The 21,715-nt window shown below is 42.7% G+C and overlaps 1 protein-coding gene across 2 annotated transcripts in view; it reads left to right on the top strand.

Annotated features, from left to right (window-relative positions):
• The window catches only part of LOC109924430 (protein kinase C-binding protein NELL1-like), a 219,048-nt gene that overhangs the window by 103,810 nt on the left and 93,523 nt on the right, over window positions 1-21,715 (top strand). For both annotated transcript variants that reach the window (XM_048607080.1, XM_048607078.1), the window contains exon 6: window positions 18,561-18,633. In XM_048607080.1, coding sequence (XP_048463037.1) covers window positions 18,561-18,633 — 73 coding nt within the window. The remainder of the gene's footprint in view (window positions 1-18,560; window positions 18,634-21,715) is intronic.

Below are 21,715 nucleotides of genomic sequence, written 5' to 3'. Positions count from 1 at the left end.
TTCCTGCAAACCTTCCGTTTCATCTACTTATCCAAATGTCTTTTAAATGGTGTAAATGTACCAGCATCCGCCACTTACTCTGCTAGTACATTCCACACATGAACCACTCTCTGTGTAAAATAATTGCCCCTAATATCCTTTTTAAAACTTTCTCCTCTCACCTTAAAAATATGCCCCCTGGTTTTGAACTCCCCTACCCTAGGGAAAAGACCCTTGCTATTCACCTTATCTATACCCATTAATACTTTTATAAAGTCACCTCTCAACTTCCTACACGCCAGTCCATCCAGCCTATTTTGATAACTCAAAGCTTCCATTCCTGGCAATATCCTTGTAAATCTTTCCTGAACCCCCTCCAATTTAATAATTTCCTTCTGAAACAGGGTAACAAGAATTGCACACAGTACTTCAGGAAAAAGCCTCACCAACCTGCACAACCTCAACATGACTTACCAACTCTTGTACTCAAAGGTCAGAGCAACGAAGACAAGTGTGCTAAACACCCTCGTAATCACCCTGTTTACCTGTGGTGTAAATTTCAAACAATAATGTGTTGTTGGAGTGTGGGGAGGATGCATTTCCCCCACCCCTGGAAAGAATTAAAATCTGGACATTCTGTGAAGATCACCCCACCCCCGCTGTGATGGTTTTGGGAAGTTGGGAGTGAAAATCCAGCCCCCAATTTGCTATTGTTGATGGTACAGTTAGAAATGCTTGACATTTGCAAGTACTGAACTTTTTTCTTTTGGACTAGTAATGGCTTAGCAGTGATGAAGAAGTCATTTGGTGTGCTTGCTTTTATTTGTCAGTGTAAGTATAGGAGTTGGGAGGTCATGTTGTGGCTGTACAGAACATTGGAATACTCTGTTCGATTCTGGTCTCCCCGCTATAGGAAAGATGTTGTGAAACTTGAAAGGGTTCAATAAGGATTTACAAAGATGTTGCCAGGGTTTGGAGGGTATGAGCTATAGGGAGAGGCTGAATAGGCTGGGTCTTGTTTCCCTGGAGTGTCGAAGGCTGAGGAGTGATCTTATAGAGGTTTATAAAATCATGACCGGCATGGATAGGGTGAACTGTCAAGGTCTTTTCCCCAGGTGAGCAAGAGTCCAAAATGAGAGGGGATTGGTTTAAGGTGAGAGGAGAAAGATTTAAAAGGGCCCTAAGGGGTAACATTTTCACACAGAGGGTGGTGCGTGTATGGAATGAGCTGCCAAAGGAAGTGGTGGAGGCTGGTACAATTACAACATTTAAAAGGCATCTGGATGGGTATATGAATGGGAAGGGTTTAGAGGGATATGGGCCAAATGTTGGCAAATAGGACTAGATTAATTTCAGAGATAGTAGGAACTGCAGATGCTGGAGAATCCGAGACAACAAGGTGCAGAGCTGGATGAACACAGCAGGCTAAGCAGCATCAGGGGAGCAGAAAGGCTGACGTTTCAGGCCTAGACCCTTCTTCAGAAATGGGGGAGGGGAAGGGGGTTCTGAAATAAATAGGGAGAGAGGGGGAGGCGGATAGAAGATGGATAGAGGAGAGGATAGGTGGAGAGGCAACAAACAGGTCGAAGAGGCGGGGATGGAGCCAGTAAAGGTGAGTGTACGTGGCGAGTTAGGGAGGGGATAGGTCAGTCCAGGGAGGACGAACAGGTCAAGGGGGCAGGATGAGGTTAGTGGGTAGGAGATGGGGGTGCGGCTTGAGGTGGGAGGAGGGAATAGGTGGGAGGAAGAACAGGTTAGGGAGGCAGGGACGAGCTGGACTGGTTTTGGGATGCGGTAGGGGGAGGGGAGATTTTGAAGCTTGTGAAATCCACATTGATACCATTGGGCTGCAGGGTTCCCAAGCGAAATGAGATGCTGTTCCTGCAACCTTCGGGTGGCATCGTTGTGGCACTGCAGGAGGCCCAGGATTGACATGTCGTCTGCGGAATGGGAGGGGGAGTTGAAATGGTTCTCGACTGGGAGGTGCAGTTGTTTATTGTGAACTGAGCGTAGGTGTTCTGCAAAGCGGTCCCTGAGCCTCCGCTTGGTTTCCCCGATGTACAGGAGTCCACAATGGGAACAGCGGATACAGTATACCACATTAGCAGATGTGCAGGTGAACATCTGCTTGATGTGGAAAGTCTTCTTGGGGCCTGGGATGGGGGTGAGGGAGGAGGTGTGGGGACAGGTGTAGCACTTCCTGCGGTTGCAGGGAAAAGTGCTGGGTGTGGTTGGGCTGGAGGGGACTGTGGAGCGGACAAGGGAGTCCTGGAGAGAGTGGTCCCTCCAGAAAGCAGATAAGGGTGGGGAGGGAAAGATGTCTTTGGTGGTGGGGTCAGATTGCAGATGGCGGAAGTGTCGGAGGATGATGCGTTGGATCCGGAGGTTGGTGGGGTGGTACGTGAGCACGAGGGGGATTATTTTTTGGTTCTTATTGCGTGGACGGGGTGTGAGGGATGAGTTGCGGGAAATGTGGGAGACAGATTAATTTCAGATATCCGGTTGGCATGGACGAGTTGGACCGAAGGGTCTGTTTCCGTGCTGTACAGCTCTATGACTTTATGACTCTACGAACATTGTTGCAACTGTGGATTCAGATGTTTGTAATTGCAAATGCACCAATCTGATATGTTTCCTCTCACTCTAACCTTTGGTATCCTCCTAAACTTTACTCAAAAGGACGGAAATAGCTGCAAGCAAGCAAGCTCATTAGCTGCTTTATCAGATCAAACTATTACAGATCATCAATGTGGTGCAGTTTTAAACAGCTGTGGAGAAGGCTTATCCAACAAATCCAAAATAGTACAGAAACAGTGAGTTGATGAGAGAGACCTACAGATAATTGCACTGTACAGCAAGGACTCCATAAACACATTTTGTCCCAGTTTGGCTGAAGGAATATTCCACTTTTAGAGGGTGGTGTGGAAAAAGAGATTTAAGAAGGCCTTCTCTAAAGTGTTCATTTTACTCAGACTTGGTGCTGTACAGGCTTCCCAATCTCATTAGCTGAATCTCCCCTTAGCTGTATTGAATTCAGCCTTTAATGAGCTTTGGATATAGATTGCTGGTAGGTCTGAGCACTGTGTTTTGGTTGCACCTTGGTTGTTGCTTTGTGCATTGGGGGCAGGCAGGCCTTAGGCTTGCATTTTGTCAAAATAAACCTTTACTGTCTGCAGCAGTGCAGCAATGATTCAGGTCAATCTGCTGCATTATTGACATTTATGAATTATTTTTGTTAATATGTCGCAAAACAAGCTAAATTGGAAAATGTCTTCAATCATTTTAGGACAGAATGTGACTGGTTGCTTCAAGTTTCCTTTCAAAATGGCCTTTAGGAGCCTCTATGTAGCGTTGTACATAGAACTGTGTATGCATATTAATTGGAGACAGTAAATATTTATTTTTCAGCAAGTAATTCCTCAGTGTAATGTGCCCCTGCTTAAAGTTTTCCCAATGAACATCATTTTATTTTAACGTTTTGTTTTCAGGCTGTGTTTCCCCAAATAAAGTCACTGTCAGATCTCATATTTTCCAATGAGAGTCCAAGTTGCCGGGTGATGTCAGGTGACCTTTATTGCAATTTATGGCTTCATTTCTCCAGCGAAATAAGGCACACATAAAGCTTCAGAATGTCTTATACAGTTTAAAAGTAGAGCACACACACACCCCCCGAACTTTGATTACTATCGGTCAGCAAGTTATCCCTCTGTAATTGGCTCTCTGGTACAGCGTTTTGCACAGTTCAAGCTTTCCTCACTGTATTTCCAGTTAAGCTAATCATATCACTGAATGACAAAGAGATGGACAAGCTTGTGGTCCACCCCCAGTCCTTCATGATGTTTCCTCAGACTTTCTCATCTTTCTTCTTGAGGCTTTTCATAATGGATACTGCATTCAAGTAAATTTTTCCACCTACATTGTGTTAACTGCCAATTAATTGGACAAAGAATCTTAACTTTGTTGGAACTGATCAAAAATCATGTGGTTACACCTAATGTTAGAATTCTTTAGCTAACAAGTTGTGTCTTAATGTGTCATTCAATCCACATACCAATTTCTGCTAATCTCTGTATTCATTCCTGTGATATGGGGGCTGTTTTTACCATCTGAAACTGGTTTGAATCTTTTCCTCTAATGTTTTTAGTGATTTTTTTTTGTATATATGGGTATCTATAACTACTTCAGAATCTATACCTAGGATTATCTGAAGAATCTTAAAACCTACTCTTAATATTGTAACAGATTGATTAAATAATTCAAGAGAAACAACTAATTAATGTGAAATGTTTCTATGTAAGTAATTGCAGCTGCACATTGTATAACCATGATTATACAGAGCTACTATTGTTCTACTGGTGAAGATGACATTAAGCAAATATTTTTCAAAACAGTGGATTTCAAATCAGATTAGAGGGTTCAGGTGTATAGCTCTTTAAAATACCATGAAAAAAACTGCAGAAAGTAGTCAAGATGGAAAGGAGAGATCTTAGAAAGCAAAGTAACATGTCCACTTTTCAGAGAAAATGTTTAGAACCTCCAATGGTCTCATTGTTATTGGCAATATTTGAAAAAGAATTTCCAAGACGGCCCTGAGCCATTATTAGTACATAACGAGGAAACATGTTCTCTTTGTAATGCTGCTGCAGTTTTAACATCCGCTTCCTTCCCTGATGCATCCTTTTCTGAAGACTTAGCTTTTACTCCAGTTGATCTTCCATTTAACTTACACCAATTGGCTTTAGTATGTCCAGTATTGTTGCAGCCTCTGAAATGAAACCATCCTGCCCACATTATTTCTGTTTTTATGTTTTTCTCATGCAATTGCAGTACAGCAATACAACGGTCTTCGGCCAGAAGTGCTGAGTGGAAGATCTATCACTGTCCCCCACAGCATCTCAGATGCCAGTTGGCAGCCAAGTCGATTCACTCCACCTGATATGGAGAATGGTTGGAGGCACTGGTCATTGTAGATGATTTGGGCCCTAACAACATTCCAGCAATAGTCCTGAAGACTTATGCCCCAGAACTTGCCCTACCCCCAGCCAAGCAGTTCCAACACAGCCACAGCACTGGCTTTTAAATGATAATGTGGATAATTGCCCAGGTATGTACTCTACTCAAAAAAAAACAGGGCAAATCCGACCCAGTCAACTGTTTATTGCCCATCCTTTTGCCCTTGAAGGTGGTGGTGAGCTGAATGTCTGCAGTCCATGTGATGTAAACCACAATGTTGTTTTGGAGAGAAGTCCAGGATTTTGACCTAGCGACACTGAAGGCATGGCGATATAATTCCACGTCAGGATAGTGAGTGGCTTTGAGGGAAACTTCTGGGGGTTATATCTGCTGCCCTTGTCCCTCTAGATGGTGGTAGTTGTGGGTTTGGTGGCTGCTATCAATAGTGCACGGGTGAATTTCTTTAATATATGTTGTAAATGGCGCATTTTGCTATGACTGAGTGTTGGTGGGAGTGGATGTTTGTGGATGTGGTGCCAATCAAGCAGGCTGCTTTGTCCTGGATGGTGTCAAGCTTCTTTAGTGTTGTTAGAGCTGCACTCAACCAGGTAAGTGGGAAGCACTTCTGCCTTGTGCCTTGTAGATAGTGGTCAGGTTTCGGGATAAGAGGTGAGTTACTCACTGCAGGATTCCTAGCTTCTAAACTGCTCTTATAGTCACAGTCTTTATATGGCTAGTTCAATTCAGATTCTGGTTGGGGTTAACGCTCAGGATGCTGACAGTGGGATTCTCAGTGACAGCAATAGTGAAATTCTCTCATTGGAGATGATCGTTCGTGGCATATGTGTACCTTGATTGTTACTTGTTATATGTTAGCCTAAGTCTGGATATTGTGCAGGTCCTGCTGCATTTATGACAGTTACTGCTCCTATTTCTGAAGAGTCACGAATGGTGCTGAACATTGTGCAATCGTTGGAAAACATCCCCACTTTTGACCTTATGATGGAGGGAAGGTCATTGATGAAGCAGCAGAAGATGGTTGGGCCTAGCACACTACCCTGTGGAACTTCTGCAGAGATGTCCTGGAGCCGAGAAGATTGACCTCCAACAAACACGACCACAGCCATCTTTCTACATGCCAAGTATGATTCATGTTCGAGAGTAGACTGATGGAGTGATAATTGCCTGAGTTGGATTTATCCTGCTGTTTGTGTACAGGACTCATGTGGCCAGTATTCAATGTTGTTGGGTAGATGCTGGTGTTGTAACTGTACTCAAACAGGTTGGTTAGGGGAGTGGCAAGGTCTAAAGCACAAATCTTCAGTACACTTGCCAGAATATTATCAGGCCCCACAGCCTTTTCTGTATCCAGTATCTCTATCCATTTCTTGACATCAGATGCAGTAAATTAAACTGGCTGTATACCTGCATCTGTGATGTGACGGGCCTTTGAAGGAGGCTGAGTTAGATTTTCCACTTCTGGTTGAAGATTGCAGCGAATGCTTCAGCCGTATCTTTTGCACTGATGTGTTGGGCTCTTCCATCAATGAGGTTGGGGATATTTGTGGAGTCTCCTCCTCCAGTGAGTTGTTTAATGGTCTACCAACATTCATGAGGTGACCTGATGAATGTCTGCCGCTCCAAAAGCTTGTAATTTTGAATAAACCTTATGGACTATAATCTGGTGTCGCATGATTCCTGATCTTATCCACCCCAGTCCAACACCAGCACCTCCACATCATAGAATAGTCTAGGAATCAGTGGGTGTATTAATATAATATTTAAAAAGGAAAATGAATAATAGTTAATTAAACACATTAAGGTTGGCAGGAAAGGTCATTGGACTGTTGTGCCTGCACTGGTTTGATGACCTAGAGCCAGTTTCCTGCTTTTCCCCCCATATCCTTGCTCACTATTTCTATCCATTAATCATCCAATGCCTTCTTGAATGCTTCAGTAGAACCTGCATCTATCACACTTCCAGGTCGTGCATTCCAAACTCGAAGTACTCTCTGCACAAAAACATTTTTTTTCTACCACCACGTTTTCTTCATTTGCACATCAATTGTAGTACGGAGATCCCAGGTTCAAATCCCTGATGGGTGCTTGCTTTCCTTTTGTTTTATATAGTAAATGGCAGAATCCTTAGTAGCATCAACATATGGAGGAATCTAGGTGCACAGGTGCATGTTTCCCTGAAAGTGGCATCACAGGGTGATCAAGGAGGCATATGGCATGCTTGCCTCCATTGGTCAGGGCATAGAGTATAAAAATAGCAATAACATTGTAGCTGTGTAGAACTTTAGTTAGTCTACATTTGGAGTACTGTGTACAGTTCTGGTTGCCACATTACCAGAAGGATGTGAAGTCTTTGGAGAGGGTACAGAAATGGTTTACTAGCATGTTTCCTGTTTTGGAGGGTATTAGCTATGACGTGAGATTGGACAAACTTAGTTAGTTTTCACTTGAGCGTTAGAGGATGAGGGGCAACCTGATAGAAGTTTGCAAAATTATGAGAGGCACGGATAGAATGGATATTTAGAGTCTTTTTTTTCCCAGGGTAGAATTGTCAATTACTAGGGGACATAGGTTTAAGGTAAAAGGTGGTAGGTTTAAAGGAGATGTGAGAAGCGGGTGTTTTACACAGGGTGATAAATGCCTAGAATGCAGTACCAGAGGAAGTGGTGAAGGCAGCTCCAATAGTAAAGTTCAAAAGGCAACTTGACAGGCAGGAAATGGAAGGATATGGAACACATAGAGGCAAAAGGTTTTTAGTTTAGAATAGCATCATGTATTGGTGCAGTCTTGGTGGGCTGAAGGGCCTATTCCTGTTCTGTACTGTTCTGACCTATCCTCATAACTGCAGTTTCTAATTCCTGGAATCAGTCTTGAAAATTGCTTGTGCACTCTCTCCAGTGCATTTATGATTTACCTATATCATGGGGTAAATGTTTTTAATAAATGCTTTTGGCTGAAGGTGCTGTGGCTCAGAGCCATGGTGCAGAAGCCTGAGAAGCAAACACTGCAACACATCAGGGAGGGGGAGAGTTACCTGGATGTTTTTGTATTAAGAGGAAGTCTTCAGATTTGTTCAATGGTGAGGGACAGGGCCATGTGAGTATGCATGAAGCAGGTAAGGCAACCCACAGGCAGGAGTGCAACAACTTTGAATTTCTTTCGGCGTGTTCAGATGAATTCAGGGTGGATGAGCAAGCTAGCAGTGGCACTGTGGTGTGGGAAATAACTCAAACTGGAGAGCAGAAAGGAATGTATCCCTTGTAAGGGACGGTATAGAGAGGGGCATTGACTCTGTTCTCTGCTGCAAAACGCAATAGCTTGGAGGCTGCCCACGATTTAGAACAACTCAGGGCTGGAGAGAAACTTACACTGTGTGAGGGGGAATGGGTCTCATCTTGAATCACAGAGGCACCGATGACCTCAGCCGGACAAGGAAAGAGATTCTGCATAGTTAGTCAGAGAAACTGGACATCAAATTAAGAAGATGAACCTTAAAGGGAATAATGTCTGGATTATTTTGTGAACCATATGCAAATTGACAGGGCAAATATGATTAGAATGAATGAATTTGCCATTCAAAGCCCAGTGCTTTGTTGAAATGGCCTTTAGTTTGTGGGGCATTGGCAACAGCAGTGGAGAAAGTGGGGTCTGTACTATTGGAATAATCTACACCTGAACCATGCTGGGCCAGTGCTCTTGTGATCTGTATAATTTGGGAAGTAATGGGGGCTTCAAACTAAATAGTGGTGGTGAGAGATCCAATTTTGGAAGGTGAAATAAACTACAGAACAGAGATAAAGCAAGAGAGAAATGTATTGATATGGGTGATGATAGGCTGTGACAGGAAACAGGAGAAAGTACAAATCAGAGAGTAAGCCAATCTATAAGGCTAGGGAATACAAGTATAATAAAAATATAAAGCTAACCCTCTGTATCTGAATGTATGTCATATTTGAAACCAAACAGATAAACCAATGTCACAAATAAAAATCAATAAGTATGATCTGATAACGATTATAGAGGCAGCAGCAGGATGACATAGATTGAGACCTGAAAATTGGAGGGTAAATGACATCTAGGAAAGATAGGAATGGCTGGAGATGTGTAGCTTTAATAGTTAATGATGGTATTAGCACAGAAGGGAGAGATGTAAAAGCGGTTTTCATAGAGATAAAGAATGCTAAAGGCAAAATGTCTCTTATAAAAGTGGTCTAGGAGTCCGCCATCATCACAGAATAGGATTGAATGTAAAGGAAGAAATAATGGGAGTTTGTGAGAAAGATGCAGCCATAATTATGGAAGATTTTCATCTTGACTGGAAAATCAAATGGGGGAAAAAGCAACATACATGAGGAATTCATAGAATATTTTCAGGTTAGTTTCTTACAACAGCACCTTTTGAAATCAACCAGAGAGCAGGCTATTGCTAAAGCTGTACTGTGCAATGAGATAGGATTCATTAATAATCTCAATGAAGGTGATCATAATATGAATAAATTTTACATTCAGTTTGGGGTAGAGAACAATGATCCAAGACTAGTATTTTCAACTTGAAAAGGGTAATTATGCGAGAAAAAAAGCAGAACTAGCTAAAGTGAATTGGCAAATTAGATTAAAGAATAGTTTGCAAGTTCTGAACAAAAATCATACCAGAAGCAAAATGTTAACTTTGTTTCTGTCTCATCAAATGCTGCGAGACTTGCTGAGTTTCTCCAGCAATCTCTCTTCGTTTCAGATTTCCAGCATCTGCAGTATTTTGTTTTTATTTTTACATAGTGGTTCATGTCAAAAATGTGTAACTTCCTTTGACTGAATGTTTTTCCAAAACAGGTGTTCATTAGGCATCGCTATTTTTGAATAATTATTTTTGAAACTGTGTGTGTGTAACCTGGTGAATCTGAGTTGGCTTATTTCCCATATTTTTTGTCAAGAATTCATGATCTGTGTAATTTGTAGCCCCTTGTACTTTTTAAAGGCCAAATCATCTGTTGCCTACTGCAAAGTTGTTAACCTGCTGCATAATATTTCCTCTCCTATTTGTAGCCTAATGTTTAGAAAGTCAAGGTTTTCATTTACATTCAGTGTTGTGGTTTATGTGAACTGACTTGGAAATAATTGCATATTAATTTGTTCCAGCTAGGTGAATAAATTCTGTTTAGTTTTGGAACACAGGAACAGGAGTAGGCCATTCAGCCCCTCGATCCTGTTCCACCATTCAGTGAGATCATGGCTGTTCTGTGGCCAAAATCCATATAACTGCCTTTAATACCTTTGCTTAATAAATAATAAACTATCTCAGATTTAAGATGAACAACTGCTGCAGTATCCACTGGCATTTGTGGAACATTAAGGGCAAAAGGGTAACTAGGGAGAGAATAGGTCTCCTTAAAGATCAATATGGCCACCTGCATGTGGAACTACAGGAGGTGGGTGAGATGATAAACAAATATTCCGCGCCAGTATTTACTGTGGAGAAGGACATGGAAGATAGGGAGCTTGGGAAAATAAATTCTGCTGTCTTGAAAAGAGTTCATATTAAAGAAGAGGAGGTGCTGGAGATCTTAAAACATATAAATGTAAGTAAATCCCTAGGACCTGATCAGGTGTTGCCAGGAACTTTGTGGGAAGCTGGGGAAGAGATTGCTGGGCCCTTGGTGAAATTTTTGGATCATTAACAGCAATGTATGATGTGCCGGAAGACTGGATGGTGGCTGATGTGATGCCATTATTGAAGTAAAGCTGTAAGGAAAAGCCAGGGGACTATAGAATAATGAGCCTTATGTCAGTGGTGGGAAGTTGTTGGAGGGGATTCTGAGGGATAGGATTTAAATGCATTTGGAAAAGCAAGGACTGATTATGGATAGTCAATGTGGCTTTGTGCGTGGGAAATCATGTCTCACTAACTTGGTTGAGCTTTTTGAAGAGGTGACAAAGAAGATGGATGAAGGTAGAGCAGTAGACGTAGTCCAAATGGACTTCAGAAAGTTCGACAAGGTTCCGCTTAGTAGACTAGTTAGTAAGGTGGGATCCAGGGGCAGCTAACCAATTGGATACAATATTGGCTTGAAGGTAGGAGATAGAGGTCAAAAGGCCTGTGACCAGCAGTGTCCAGGACATTGGTGAGGCCAATTTTAGAATACTGTGAGTTTGTCGACTTCCTTGCCGAGCTGGCTTGTTTTCGTTCAGACATTTCATCACCATGCTAGGTAACATCGTCAGTGAGGCCTCCGATGAAATAATGTTGTTCTACTCTGCTTGCAATTTATACTGTCCGGACCCTCCCCTTCATTCAACCTAGGCTGTGGATCTGGTTCGTGGACGACACATATGTCGTTATTAAATGCACCAAACTAGAACAGACCCACTACCTCTATCAGCAGTGTATTCGCTGGGATCAAATTCACAAGAGAAGAAGAAAACAACAATCAGATTCCGTTTCTGGATGTCAGAATTGAACACATGATCAACGGGGAGTTCCAAACCTCAGTGTACAGGAAAGCAACCCACTCTGACCAAAGCCGCAACTTCCACAGCAACCACCCCAACGTCCACAAACAAAGCTGCGCTAGGACACTATTTAAACGGGCCACCACTCACTGCAACACGCCAGAACTACACAGGAAAGAGGAAGAATATTTTTACAAAATCTTTGTTATGAATGGATATCCCTGCAACTTCATCTGCAGGTGCCTACTAAATAGACAACAACAAGAGGACACAGTACGCCCTAACACACTGACCACGCTGCCCCACATCAAGAACATATCAGAACTGACAGCGAGACTCCTACTATCACTAGGAATCATGGGGGCACACAAACCCACAGTCACTCTACGACAAACACTCACAAGGATTAAAGACCCCATTCCGACAACATGCAGAACCAAAGTGGTTTACAAAACACCATGCAATGACTGCCACAAACATTACATCGGACAGACAGGAAGGAAACTAGCCATCAGAATACATAAACATCAGCGAGCAGCAAAACGATATACAGAACATAGAACATAGAATATAGAACAGTACAGCACAGTACAGGCCCTTCCGCCCACGATGTTGTGTCGAACTTTTACCCTAATCCTAAGGTCTATCTAACCTCCACCCCTACCTTATACTATCTCCCATATGCCTATCTAATAGCTGCTTAAATGCCCCTAATGAGGCCAACTCCACTACCCTCTCTAGCAATGCATTCCACACCCCGACCACTCTCTGAGTAAAGAACCTACCTCTGACGTCTCCCCTATATCTACCTCCACTCACTTTAAAACTATGTCCCCTCATAATAGCTACCTCCACCCGAGGAAGAAGTCTCTGGCTGTCTATCTGTACCTCTGATCATTTTGTACACCTCTATTAAGTCACCTCTCATCCTTTGTTGTTCCAAAGAGAAAAGCCCTAGCTCTCTCAACCTTTCCTCGGAAGACCTTCCCTCCATTCCAGGCAACATCCTGGTAAATCTCCTCTGCACCTATTCCAACGCTTCCACATCTTTCCTGTAATGAGGTGACCAGAACTGGACACAATACTCCAGATGTGGCCGAACGAGGCTTTTGTATAGCTGGAGCATAACTTCACGGCTCTTGAACTCAATCCCTCTATTAATGAAAGCTAACACACCATACGCCTTCTTAACAACTCGATCTACCTGGGTGGCAGCTTTCAGGGAACTGTGGACATGACCCCCAAGAATCCTCTGCTCCTCCACTCTGCCAAGAATCTTTCCGTTAACCCTGTATTCTGCTTTCAAGTTTTTCCTTCCAAAATGAATCACCTCACACTTTTCAGGGTTAAACTCCATCTGCCACTTCTCAGCCCAGCTGTGCAACCTATCAATGTCCCTTTGTAACCGAGAACAGCCCTCCGCACTGTCCACAACTCGACCCATCTTCGTATCGACCGCGAACTTGCTAATCCACTCTTCCACTCCTTCATCAAAACCATTTACAAAAATCACAAATAGAAGAGAACCCAGAACAGATCTTTGTGGTACACCACTCGTAACTGAACACCATGTTGAATATTTTCCGTCCACTACCACCCTTTGTCTTCTAAGGGTCAGCCAATTCTGAATCCAATCTGCCACATTTCCCCCTATCCCATGCCTCCTTACCTTCTGCATGAGTCTACCATGGGAAACCTTATCAAACGCCTTACTTAAATCCATGTATACCACATCCACTGCTCTACCTTCATCCACTTGTTTGGTTACCTCTTCAAAGAATTCAATAAGGTTTCTGAGGCATGATCTACCCCTCACAAATCCATGCTGACTATCATGAATCAAACTGTGCCTTTCCAAGTGATCACAAATCCTATCTCTCAGAGCCCTTTCCAATAATTTGCCCACCACTGACGTAAGACTAACTGGCCTATAATTTCCAGGGTTATCCCTATTCCCTTTTTTGAACAAGGGAATGATGTTTGCCTCTCTCTAATCTTCCGGCACTATACCCGTGGACAGTGAGGATGAAAAGATCATCTCCAAAGGCCCTGCGATCTCTTCCCTCACTTCCCATAGAATCCTTGGATAAATCCCATCAGGCCCGGGGGACTTATCGATCTTCAACTTCCTAAAATTCCTCGTACATCTTCCTTACTAACATTGACTTCCTCTAGCCTACCAGCCTGTTTCACACTGTCCTCCTCTACAACTAGGTCCCTCTAAGTTGTGAATACTGAAGAAAAGTATTCATTAAGGAACTCTCCTATCTCTTTAGGCTCTGTCCACAAATTCCCTTTACAATCCTTGATCGGCCCTACCCTTTCTCTGGTCATTCTCTTATTCCTCACGTATGTGTAAAAAGCCTTGGAGTTTTTCTTGATCCTATCTGCCAAGGTTTTCTCATGCCCCCTTATAGCTCTCCTAAGCCCTTTCTTCAGCTCCTTCCTGGATAACTTGTATCCCTCTACAGCCTTTTCTGTTCCTTGTTTCCTCAACCTTACATAAGCATCCTTCTTCCTCTTAACCAGTTGTTTGACCTCTCTTGAGAACCAAGGCTCCCTCACTTGACCGCATCTTCCCTGCCTGCAAGGGACAAACATATCAAGCACACGCAGTATGCATTCCTTAAACAATCTCCACATTTCAATAGTGCTCTTCCCTGACAGCATCTGTTCCCATTTTATGTTACCCAGTTCTTGCCCAACAGAGTTATAATTACCCTTCCCCCAATTATAAACCTTACCCAGCTGTATGTACCTATCCTTTTCCATGACTATTGTAAAAGTAACAGAGTTATAATCGCTACTGCCAAAATGCTCTCCTACCAACAGGTCTAACACTTGGCTCGGTTCATTGCCAAGCATCAAATGCAAAGTGGCCTCTCCTCGTGTTGGGCTATCTACATACTGTGTCAGGAATCCTTCCTGAACGCACTGGACAAAATCCTCTCCATCTAAACTATTACAACTAAAATGTTTCCAATCAATATTTGGAAAGTTGAAGTCACCCATGACTACAACCCTGTGACTTCTGCACCTTTCCAGTATCTGCCTCCCAATCCGCTTCTCCACTTCTCTGCAACTATTAGGGGGTCTGTAAAAAAACCCCCAACAAAGTGACTGCTCCTTTCTTGTTCCAGACCTCAACCCAAACTGACTCTGTAGACATATCATTCTCGAACTGCCTTTCAGTAGCTGCTATACTCACCCTGACTAGCAATGCCACTCCCCCGCCTCTTTTTCCACCTTCCCTATTTCTTTTAAAACCTCTAAATCCCGGAACATCCAACAACCATTCCTGTCCCTGAGTTACCCAAGTTTCTGTAATGGCCATAACATCGTAGTTCCAAGTACTGACCCATGCTCTCAGTTCATCCGCCTTATTTCCGATACTTCTAGCATTGAAGTATAAACACCTCAAACCATCTCTGTGTCCACAATTACGCTCCATAGACCGTATTTCTTTATTAACAACTTCACTCCCTGTTGTGTCTGTTGGAAGGCTGAATACCTCATTCTCTGAATTAGAAATCTGGTTCTCTACCCCTGCCAATCTAGTTTAAACCATCCCATATAGCTCGAGCAGACCTCCCTCCCAGGATATTTGTGCCCTTCCGGTTCAGGTGCAACCTGTCCTTACTGTACAGGTCCCACCTTCCCCAGAATGTGCTCCAATTATCCACATAATGGAAGCCCTCCCTCCTACACCAGCCTGTAGCCACGTGTGTAGCTGCACTCTCTCCTTATTTCTTACCTCGTTATCACGTGGCACTGGTAGTAATCCAGAGATAACTACCCTGTTTGTCCTGGACTTCAGCTTCCAACCTAACTCCCTGTACTCGTTTTTCACATTCTCTGTCCTTTTCCTGCCTATGTCATTGGTACCGATGCGTACCATGACTGCTGGTTGCTCACCCTCCCCCTTAAGGATCTTGAAGACACGATCCGAGACATCACGGACCAGGCACCCGGGAGGCAACATACCATCCGTTCATGTCGTTCGCGTCCACAGAACCGCCTGTCTGTTGAATCTCCCAATACAATTGCTGTCCTATTCTCCCTCCTTCCCTTCTGTGCCACAGGGTCAGGCTCAGTGCCAGAGACCTGTCTGCTATGGCCTTCCTCTGGTAGGTTCCCCCCTCCCCCAACAGTATCTAAAACTGTATACTTATTATTGAGGGGAACAGCCACAAGGGATCCCTGCACTGTCTGCCTATTCCCTTTCCCCTTCCTGACAGTCACCCAGCTACCTTTTTCCTGTACCTTGGGTGTGACCACCTCCCTGTAACTCCTCTCTATCCCCCCCTCAGCCTCCCGAATGATCCGGAGTTCATCTAGCTCCAGCTCCAGTTCCCTAACCCGGTTTTTGAGGAGCTGGAGTTGGGTGCACTTCTCGCAGGTGAAGTCAGAGGGGACACCAGCAGTGACCCTTACCTCCCACATCCTGCAAGAGGAGCATGCAACTGCCCTAGCTTCCATTCCCTCTCCTCTTGATTTCCAGAAGAATAAAAAAAAAGCCTTACCTTACCGACCCCCCACACAGTCTTTTTTTTTTGGTTAGAGGAGGAGGATGGGTGGGAGACACTACATGTGTAGTGTTTCGGGTTTAGCCAATGCCCGAATATATTAGTTCCTTCCTGGCTCGCATTGTCTCCACACACCTGCCGCTGAAAACAAGAAGGCCGCTGCTGCACAAGGTATGTTTTTATTCTGGAGAAAAAACAACCTTACCTTCCCGTCGGCACTCTGGCTCGCACTGCTGCCGCTGAAAACAAGAGATACGATGAACTTTCATTAATATCAGTTAACTTGGACAATGAAAGCCATCAGTTTCACTGGGACAATGTAGCCATACATAGACACGCATGGAAATTTCTCGAGGCATGGTTCTCAATCCATAATGCAATCAGCAAACATATAGAATTGGACCTCATATACAAACCCATATAGAACAGAACCGGAAATGACAGTCCTCACTGTAATGGACCGGACAGTATAAATTCCAAGTAGAGTAGAACAAAATTGCAACATCGGAGGCTCCACTGATGATGTTACTTAGCCAAAACGTCTGAACGAAAACAAGCCAGCTCGGTGAGCAAGTCTACAATGTCCCCCCTCGCCCCGAGCTACAAATCTTTGCTAAAACTTTAGAATGCTGTGTATAATTCTGGTCGTCCTTCTGTAGGAAGGATGTTGTTAAACTTGAGAGGATGCAGAAAAGATTTACAAGGATTTTGCCAGGGCTGGAGGATTTATTTTGTAGGGAGAGGCTGAGTAGACTGGGGCTATTTTTTCTGGAGCATTGGAGGCTGAGGGGTGGCCTTATGGACGTTTATAAATTCATGAGGGGCATAGATAAGGTGAATCGACAAGGTATTTTTCCCAGGGTAGGGGAGTCTAAAACAAGACAGCATAGGTTGATGGTAGAGGGGAAAGACTTAAAAGGGAAGCAATGGGCAACTTTTTCACGCAGAAGGTGTAGGGAATGAGGTGCCAGAGGATGTGGCGGAGGTGGGTATGACTACAACATTTAAAAGGCATCTGGATAGGGATATGAATAGGAAGGGTTTAGAGGGATTTGGGCCAAATGATTGCAAATGGGCCTAGGTCAGTTTAGGATATCTGCTCGGTGTGGATAAGTTGGACTGAGGAGTCTGTTTCTGTTCTGTGTGATCCTATGATCCTGAGAGTTCCAAACCTCTCCCACCCTTTGTGTAGAAGCGCTTCCTAACATCTTTCCTTCTGGTTCTAATCGTCAGATCATGCTCCCGATTCTCTGTTCTGGTTTGGTGTTAATCTTGATTTGTGAAGTGCAGCAGAAGTAGTAAAATTGAAATAAACAGTACATTTATTTTGCAGAGCAACTCTCCATCATCTTCAACAAGCAGCTGGTAAAATTTCTGCTGAAACTTGTGTGACAGCTGCAGATAACAATGACATACCTTACAACAGTCATTGTCAATAGCTTGTGGTCACTCTGTTTTGTGGAGGAGAAAGCCACGTAGGACCAAAATGAGGAGGGTGGTCAATCTTTGGAATTCTGAAACCCCAAGGGCATTGGGAATGTTCAAAATAGAGACTGATGTATTTCTAAATACCAATGATAGAAAGTAGGTGGGGATAGAGTGGGAAAAGGCATGAAAGTGGATGATCAGCCATGATAGGATTGAATGGGAGAGCAACCTAGATGAGTTGAATGGCCTACTGCATCTCCTTTGTTAGTGTGAATGGACAGATCTGCAAATGCTTCTCAATTTCTAAATAAAGCTGGATAGGCTGGGACTTTTTTCACTAGAATGTAGGAGATTGAGAGGTACCTTGTAGAGGTTTATAAAATAATGAGGGGTATAGATAAAGTGAATGCAGGTGTTTTTTTTCTCTAGAATGGGGGATTTCAAGACTAGGAGGCATATTTTTTATGGTGAAAGGAGAAAGACTTAAAGACATGGGGCGCATTTTTTTATTTACACAAAGAGTGATTAGTGTGTGGAATGAACTTCCAGAAGAAGTGGTGGATGTGGGTATAGTTACAACATTTAAAAAAACATTTAGACAAGTATATGAATAAGAAATGTTTAGAGGGCCAAGCGCAGGCAGATGGGACTAGTTTAGTTGGAATTATGGTTGGCATAGATTGGTTGGACTGACGGGTCTATTTCCATGCTGTATGAGTCTGACTCTATATTTAGTGACTCAATCGTTAACATTATTAACTTTTTCACTGTGCATTTGACATAATGGTTGTGTTCTGACTGTTTTATGAGGGAACACACCATAGTGAACAGAGAACACCCACCTCAAACTTGATTGAAATTTGGTAGAGATTTGCCGTCTGCTCTTGTGGATTAATGCAATAAACTGTAACATGGAATCTTACAACCAATATTCAGGCAGCAGTTGCTGACTTGAGAATTAAGTGAAGGCTTTCCATGAGGTTGGAACTGCTAATTACTGTTGTCCAACTTAACCAAGCAGATTGCGGCTGAGATTGCTCTCATACTGAGAATGGGAATGAATTCCTTCAAAAAAAAATCTGGCTGTTGGGAATTATCTCAGCCATTTGTAAGTGACTCCAACTCCATCAATACTAATGTTTTTGATTTGTGTCATGCTATGACTTATGCTCATTTTTTCCTGTTTTGTTTGTGTGTTTTTTCTTATAGGGCATTTTGCAAGATGTCAAAATCATCTTGATGCCTAATGGATATATAACACAGTGCCCAAATCTTAATCGCAGTAAGTACCAAATATATTTCTACTGTAATCATATTTGTCAGAAACAACATCTTACCAAGTGAATGAACATTGTGGAAACACAAGTGAGGGCAGGAAAACCATTTTCAAGTTGGACAACATAAGCTTTGTGTGTAATAAGAGTAAATCTTCTTCAAATGGAAAATATATATTTTGAAAGATGTTAATTGCAGTTGTTTTCCTACTGAAGTTTTCAATAGTGCTAAGCATATTATGCAGAAATACTAACTGGTCATATTAAAGCACTGTATATGACCCAGAATATTGCATCCTGAATTGCTATGAAATATTTTTGTTCTTGAGCATGCTTCAGTTGGTAACATATTGCCCTCCCAATCAGGATGCTTTGAGTTCAACTGCAAACAGAGGACTCGATCTTTCCCACACTTTGCTACAACACTGACTGAGTGTTGTATTGCTGAGTGCACCTTTGCTCAGAAGTGAGGTTAAACTGAGAACCCATCTGTTTGCCAGCTCACGTGGCATTAAAGATTCGGGCTATCAGTGCCATCTATGAAAGGGCAAGACTTTCTGACCAGTTTTCATTTCTTCCCTAATACCACTGATGACAGATGAACTGGTCTTTTTGTTCATGTACTGGTTGTATGGGTTTGGTTTGCTCAAATGGGCTTTGTGATTGGGACACACTGAGGAGGAGAAGTTTCTGTATGACATAGAAACAGTAGTAGGCCATTCAGCTCATTAAGCCTGCTCTACCATTTGAATCGATCGTGTCTGATCAAACACTTTAGTATTTTACCAACACTATCCGCGTAACCAGTTATGCCATTGATGATCATAAATATATCAATTTTTAGTTCAAATGTATGCATATCAGTTCTCAATGGCATCCCTATTATTTTAAATTTGTGTCCCCTGTTTCTAGACTGTCTGACCAGGAGAATCAGCTCACCTACTCCCACCTTGTCTATCCTTTAAGTATTTCATAGGTTTCAATGAGATCACCTTTCATTCTTTGAAAGTCTTTGAAAGGCTCAGTTTGACCAATCTCACTTCATTGGACAGTCCCGCCATCCCAGGAACAAGTCTGGTGAACCTTTGTTGTACCCCTCCTATGGCAGTGACACGCTTCCTGTGATAAGGAGACCCAAGCTGCATACAGTACTCCAGGTGCAGTCCAACCACATTCCTGTACAATTGAAGAAAGACTTCACTACTCCTGTACTCAAATCCTCTTGCATTAAAGGTTAACGCTCCATTAGGCTCCCTAATAGATTGCTGCATGTCAGTGTTCGGTCATTATCACTGGCGGTCCCTCGCAGACAAGAATGACTCTCTTCCCCTCTCAGGGTGAGTTTGTAGGTGGGCTGTACAGACTAATGCTCTGTTTCACTTGGTGCAGAAGGTGGTCATGGCACAGATGGGTGTGGCATTGGTGCGGCAGTGCACTCTTTTCACTGTTTTCGCCTGCCTTCTGCTTTTTACCTTTGGCAAGTCTCAAGTTGCTGGATACCTTCCCAGATGCACCTCCTCCACTTTGGACAGTCTTGGGCCAGTGATTCCCAGGCGTCTGTGGGAATACCACACTTTGCTAGCGAGGCCTTGAGGCTATCACTGAAGTGTTTCTTCTGTACACCTGGGACTCACGCGCCGATTTGAAGCTGGGAGTCTCATGTTGGCCGTTCAGTCTACGTGCCCAGCCCATTGTAGCCAATCAAGGATGGTCAGTACCTTGGTGCTGGGGATATTGGCCTGGCCGAGGATCCTGATGTTGGTGCTGTCTTCAGTAACCTTTTGAGAGGGGATGCGTAGGTCCCTTTGTAATTCCACACTTTCCAATCTCTCACCATTTACAAAATGCCATGTTGATCTGTTCTTTCCACCAAAGTGGACAAAGGAAAACTTAGTCTTTCTCTTCTTCCACTTCAGAGAGTGTTTATTTACCACTCCAATTTACAAAAATATTGTTATTCTACCCACCTTCTTGAAACACCTAATTGCCAACTCTTGTAGTAGTACATAACACAAATAACCCCAAGTTTCATGGTATCCATAGGAACAAAAGGAAGCTATTCAGCCTATCATCAGTGATCGCACTTCCAAGATCAGACATATGAGATGAGCTAGAAAGATGATGCAAACATTTCTTGCACTTCTATGGCGCCTTTCACAACCTTAGGACGACCTATAGCATTTAGAAATACCTGATTACATTGAAGTCTAGACACTGTGTAATGAAGTAGATTAATCACTTTACAGTTTTATACTTTCATGGAAATAAAGAAAATCCCCAATTGAAAGGACTCAGAGTTAAAATAATTTACAGAATTTGTGAGTTAGATGATGATTGGAGAACTAAGGAATTATCTTCCTGCAGAAATAAGCCAATTTATAGAGAAAAATGGTTTTCCTTTTCAAAGGAAACTACAGAGATTTTTTTTTAACAGAACAGGTTTATCGCACCAAAGGAAAGAAAACCAAAGCCAGATTATCTCAGTAAAATTAAAATACTGTCTATTTGACATCTGAAATCAAAACAGAAAGTCTGGAACAACTCAGCAGGTTTGGCAACATCTCTGGAAAGAGACACAAAGTTAATGTTTTGTGTCCAATATGACTCTTCTTTAAGACGAAATGACAAAGAAATACGTTTAATCATCTCTGAAAACACGACATCAGCAAATTCAACAATGACTGACTGTGAAGGGAACTTGACAGATCATACAGAAAAAAGTTGTAGAATTATTGGATTATGTCTCAAAAGAGAAATTGGATTGGATGGTCTTTTCTTATCCCTGAGTCCTTTTCAGCCAAATGTACTACAGCCTGGGGAGCAGATTTTTCCAGTTCTCATTAAAGTGACTGCAGAAGTAAAAGAGAATAAAGGTTTTCACAAATGACGGACTTTTACTGCAGTAAATTTAATTTCCTTAAATCAAAGCCCTTGTCACAATTTGTGCTAAGAATTGTAGAGTAGATTGCTGGAAACTGGCATTGTCTCAAACTCCATTATTCTACATCACAGTTCTGTATCAAGAAATAATGTGGTAACCAAAGTCAGGAGTCACATGACACCAGTTTATAGCCCAACAGGTTTATTTGA

This window comes from Rhincodon typus, chromosome 17 (genome assembly GCF_021869965.1).
Source record: "Rhincodon typus isolate 14 chromosome 17, sRhiTyp1.1, whole genome shotgun sequence".
NCBI classification, from domain to species: Eukaryota; Metazoa; Chordata; class Chondrichthyes; order Orectolobiformes; family Rhincodontidae; genus Rhincodon; species Rhincodon typus.
The sequence above is the reverse complement of the archived record's forward strand: the minus strand, read 5'-3'. Positions and strand labels throughout refer to the sequence as shown.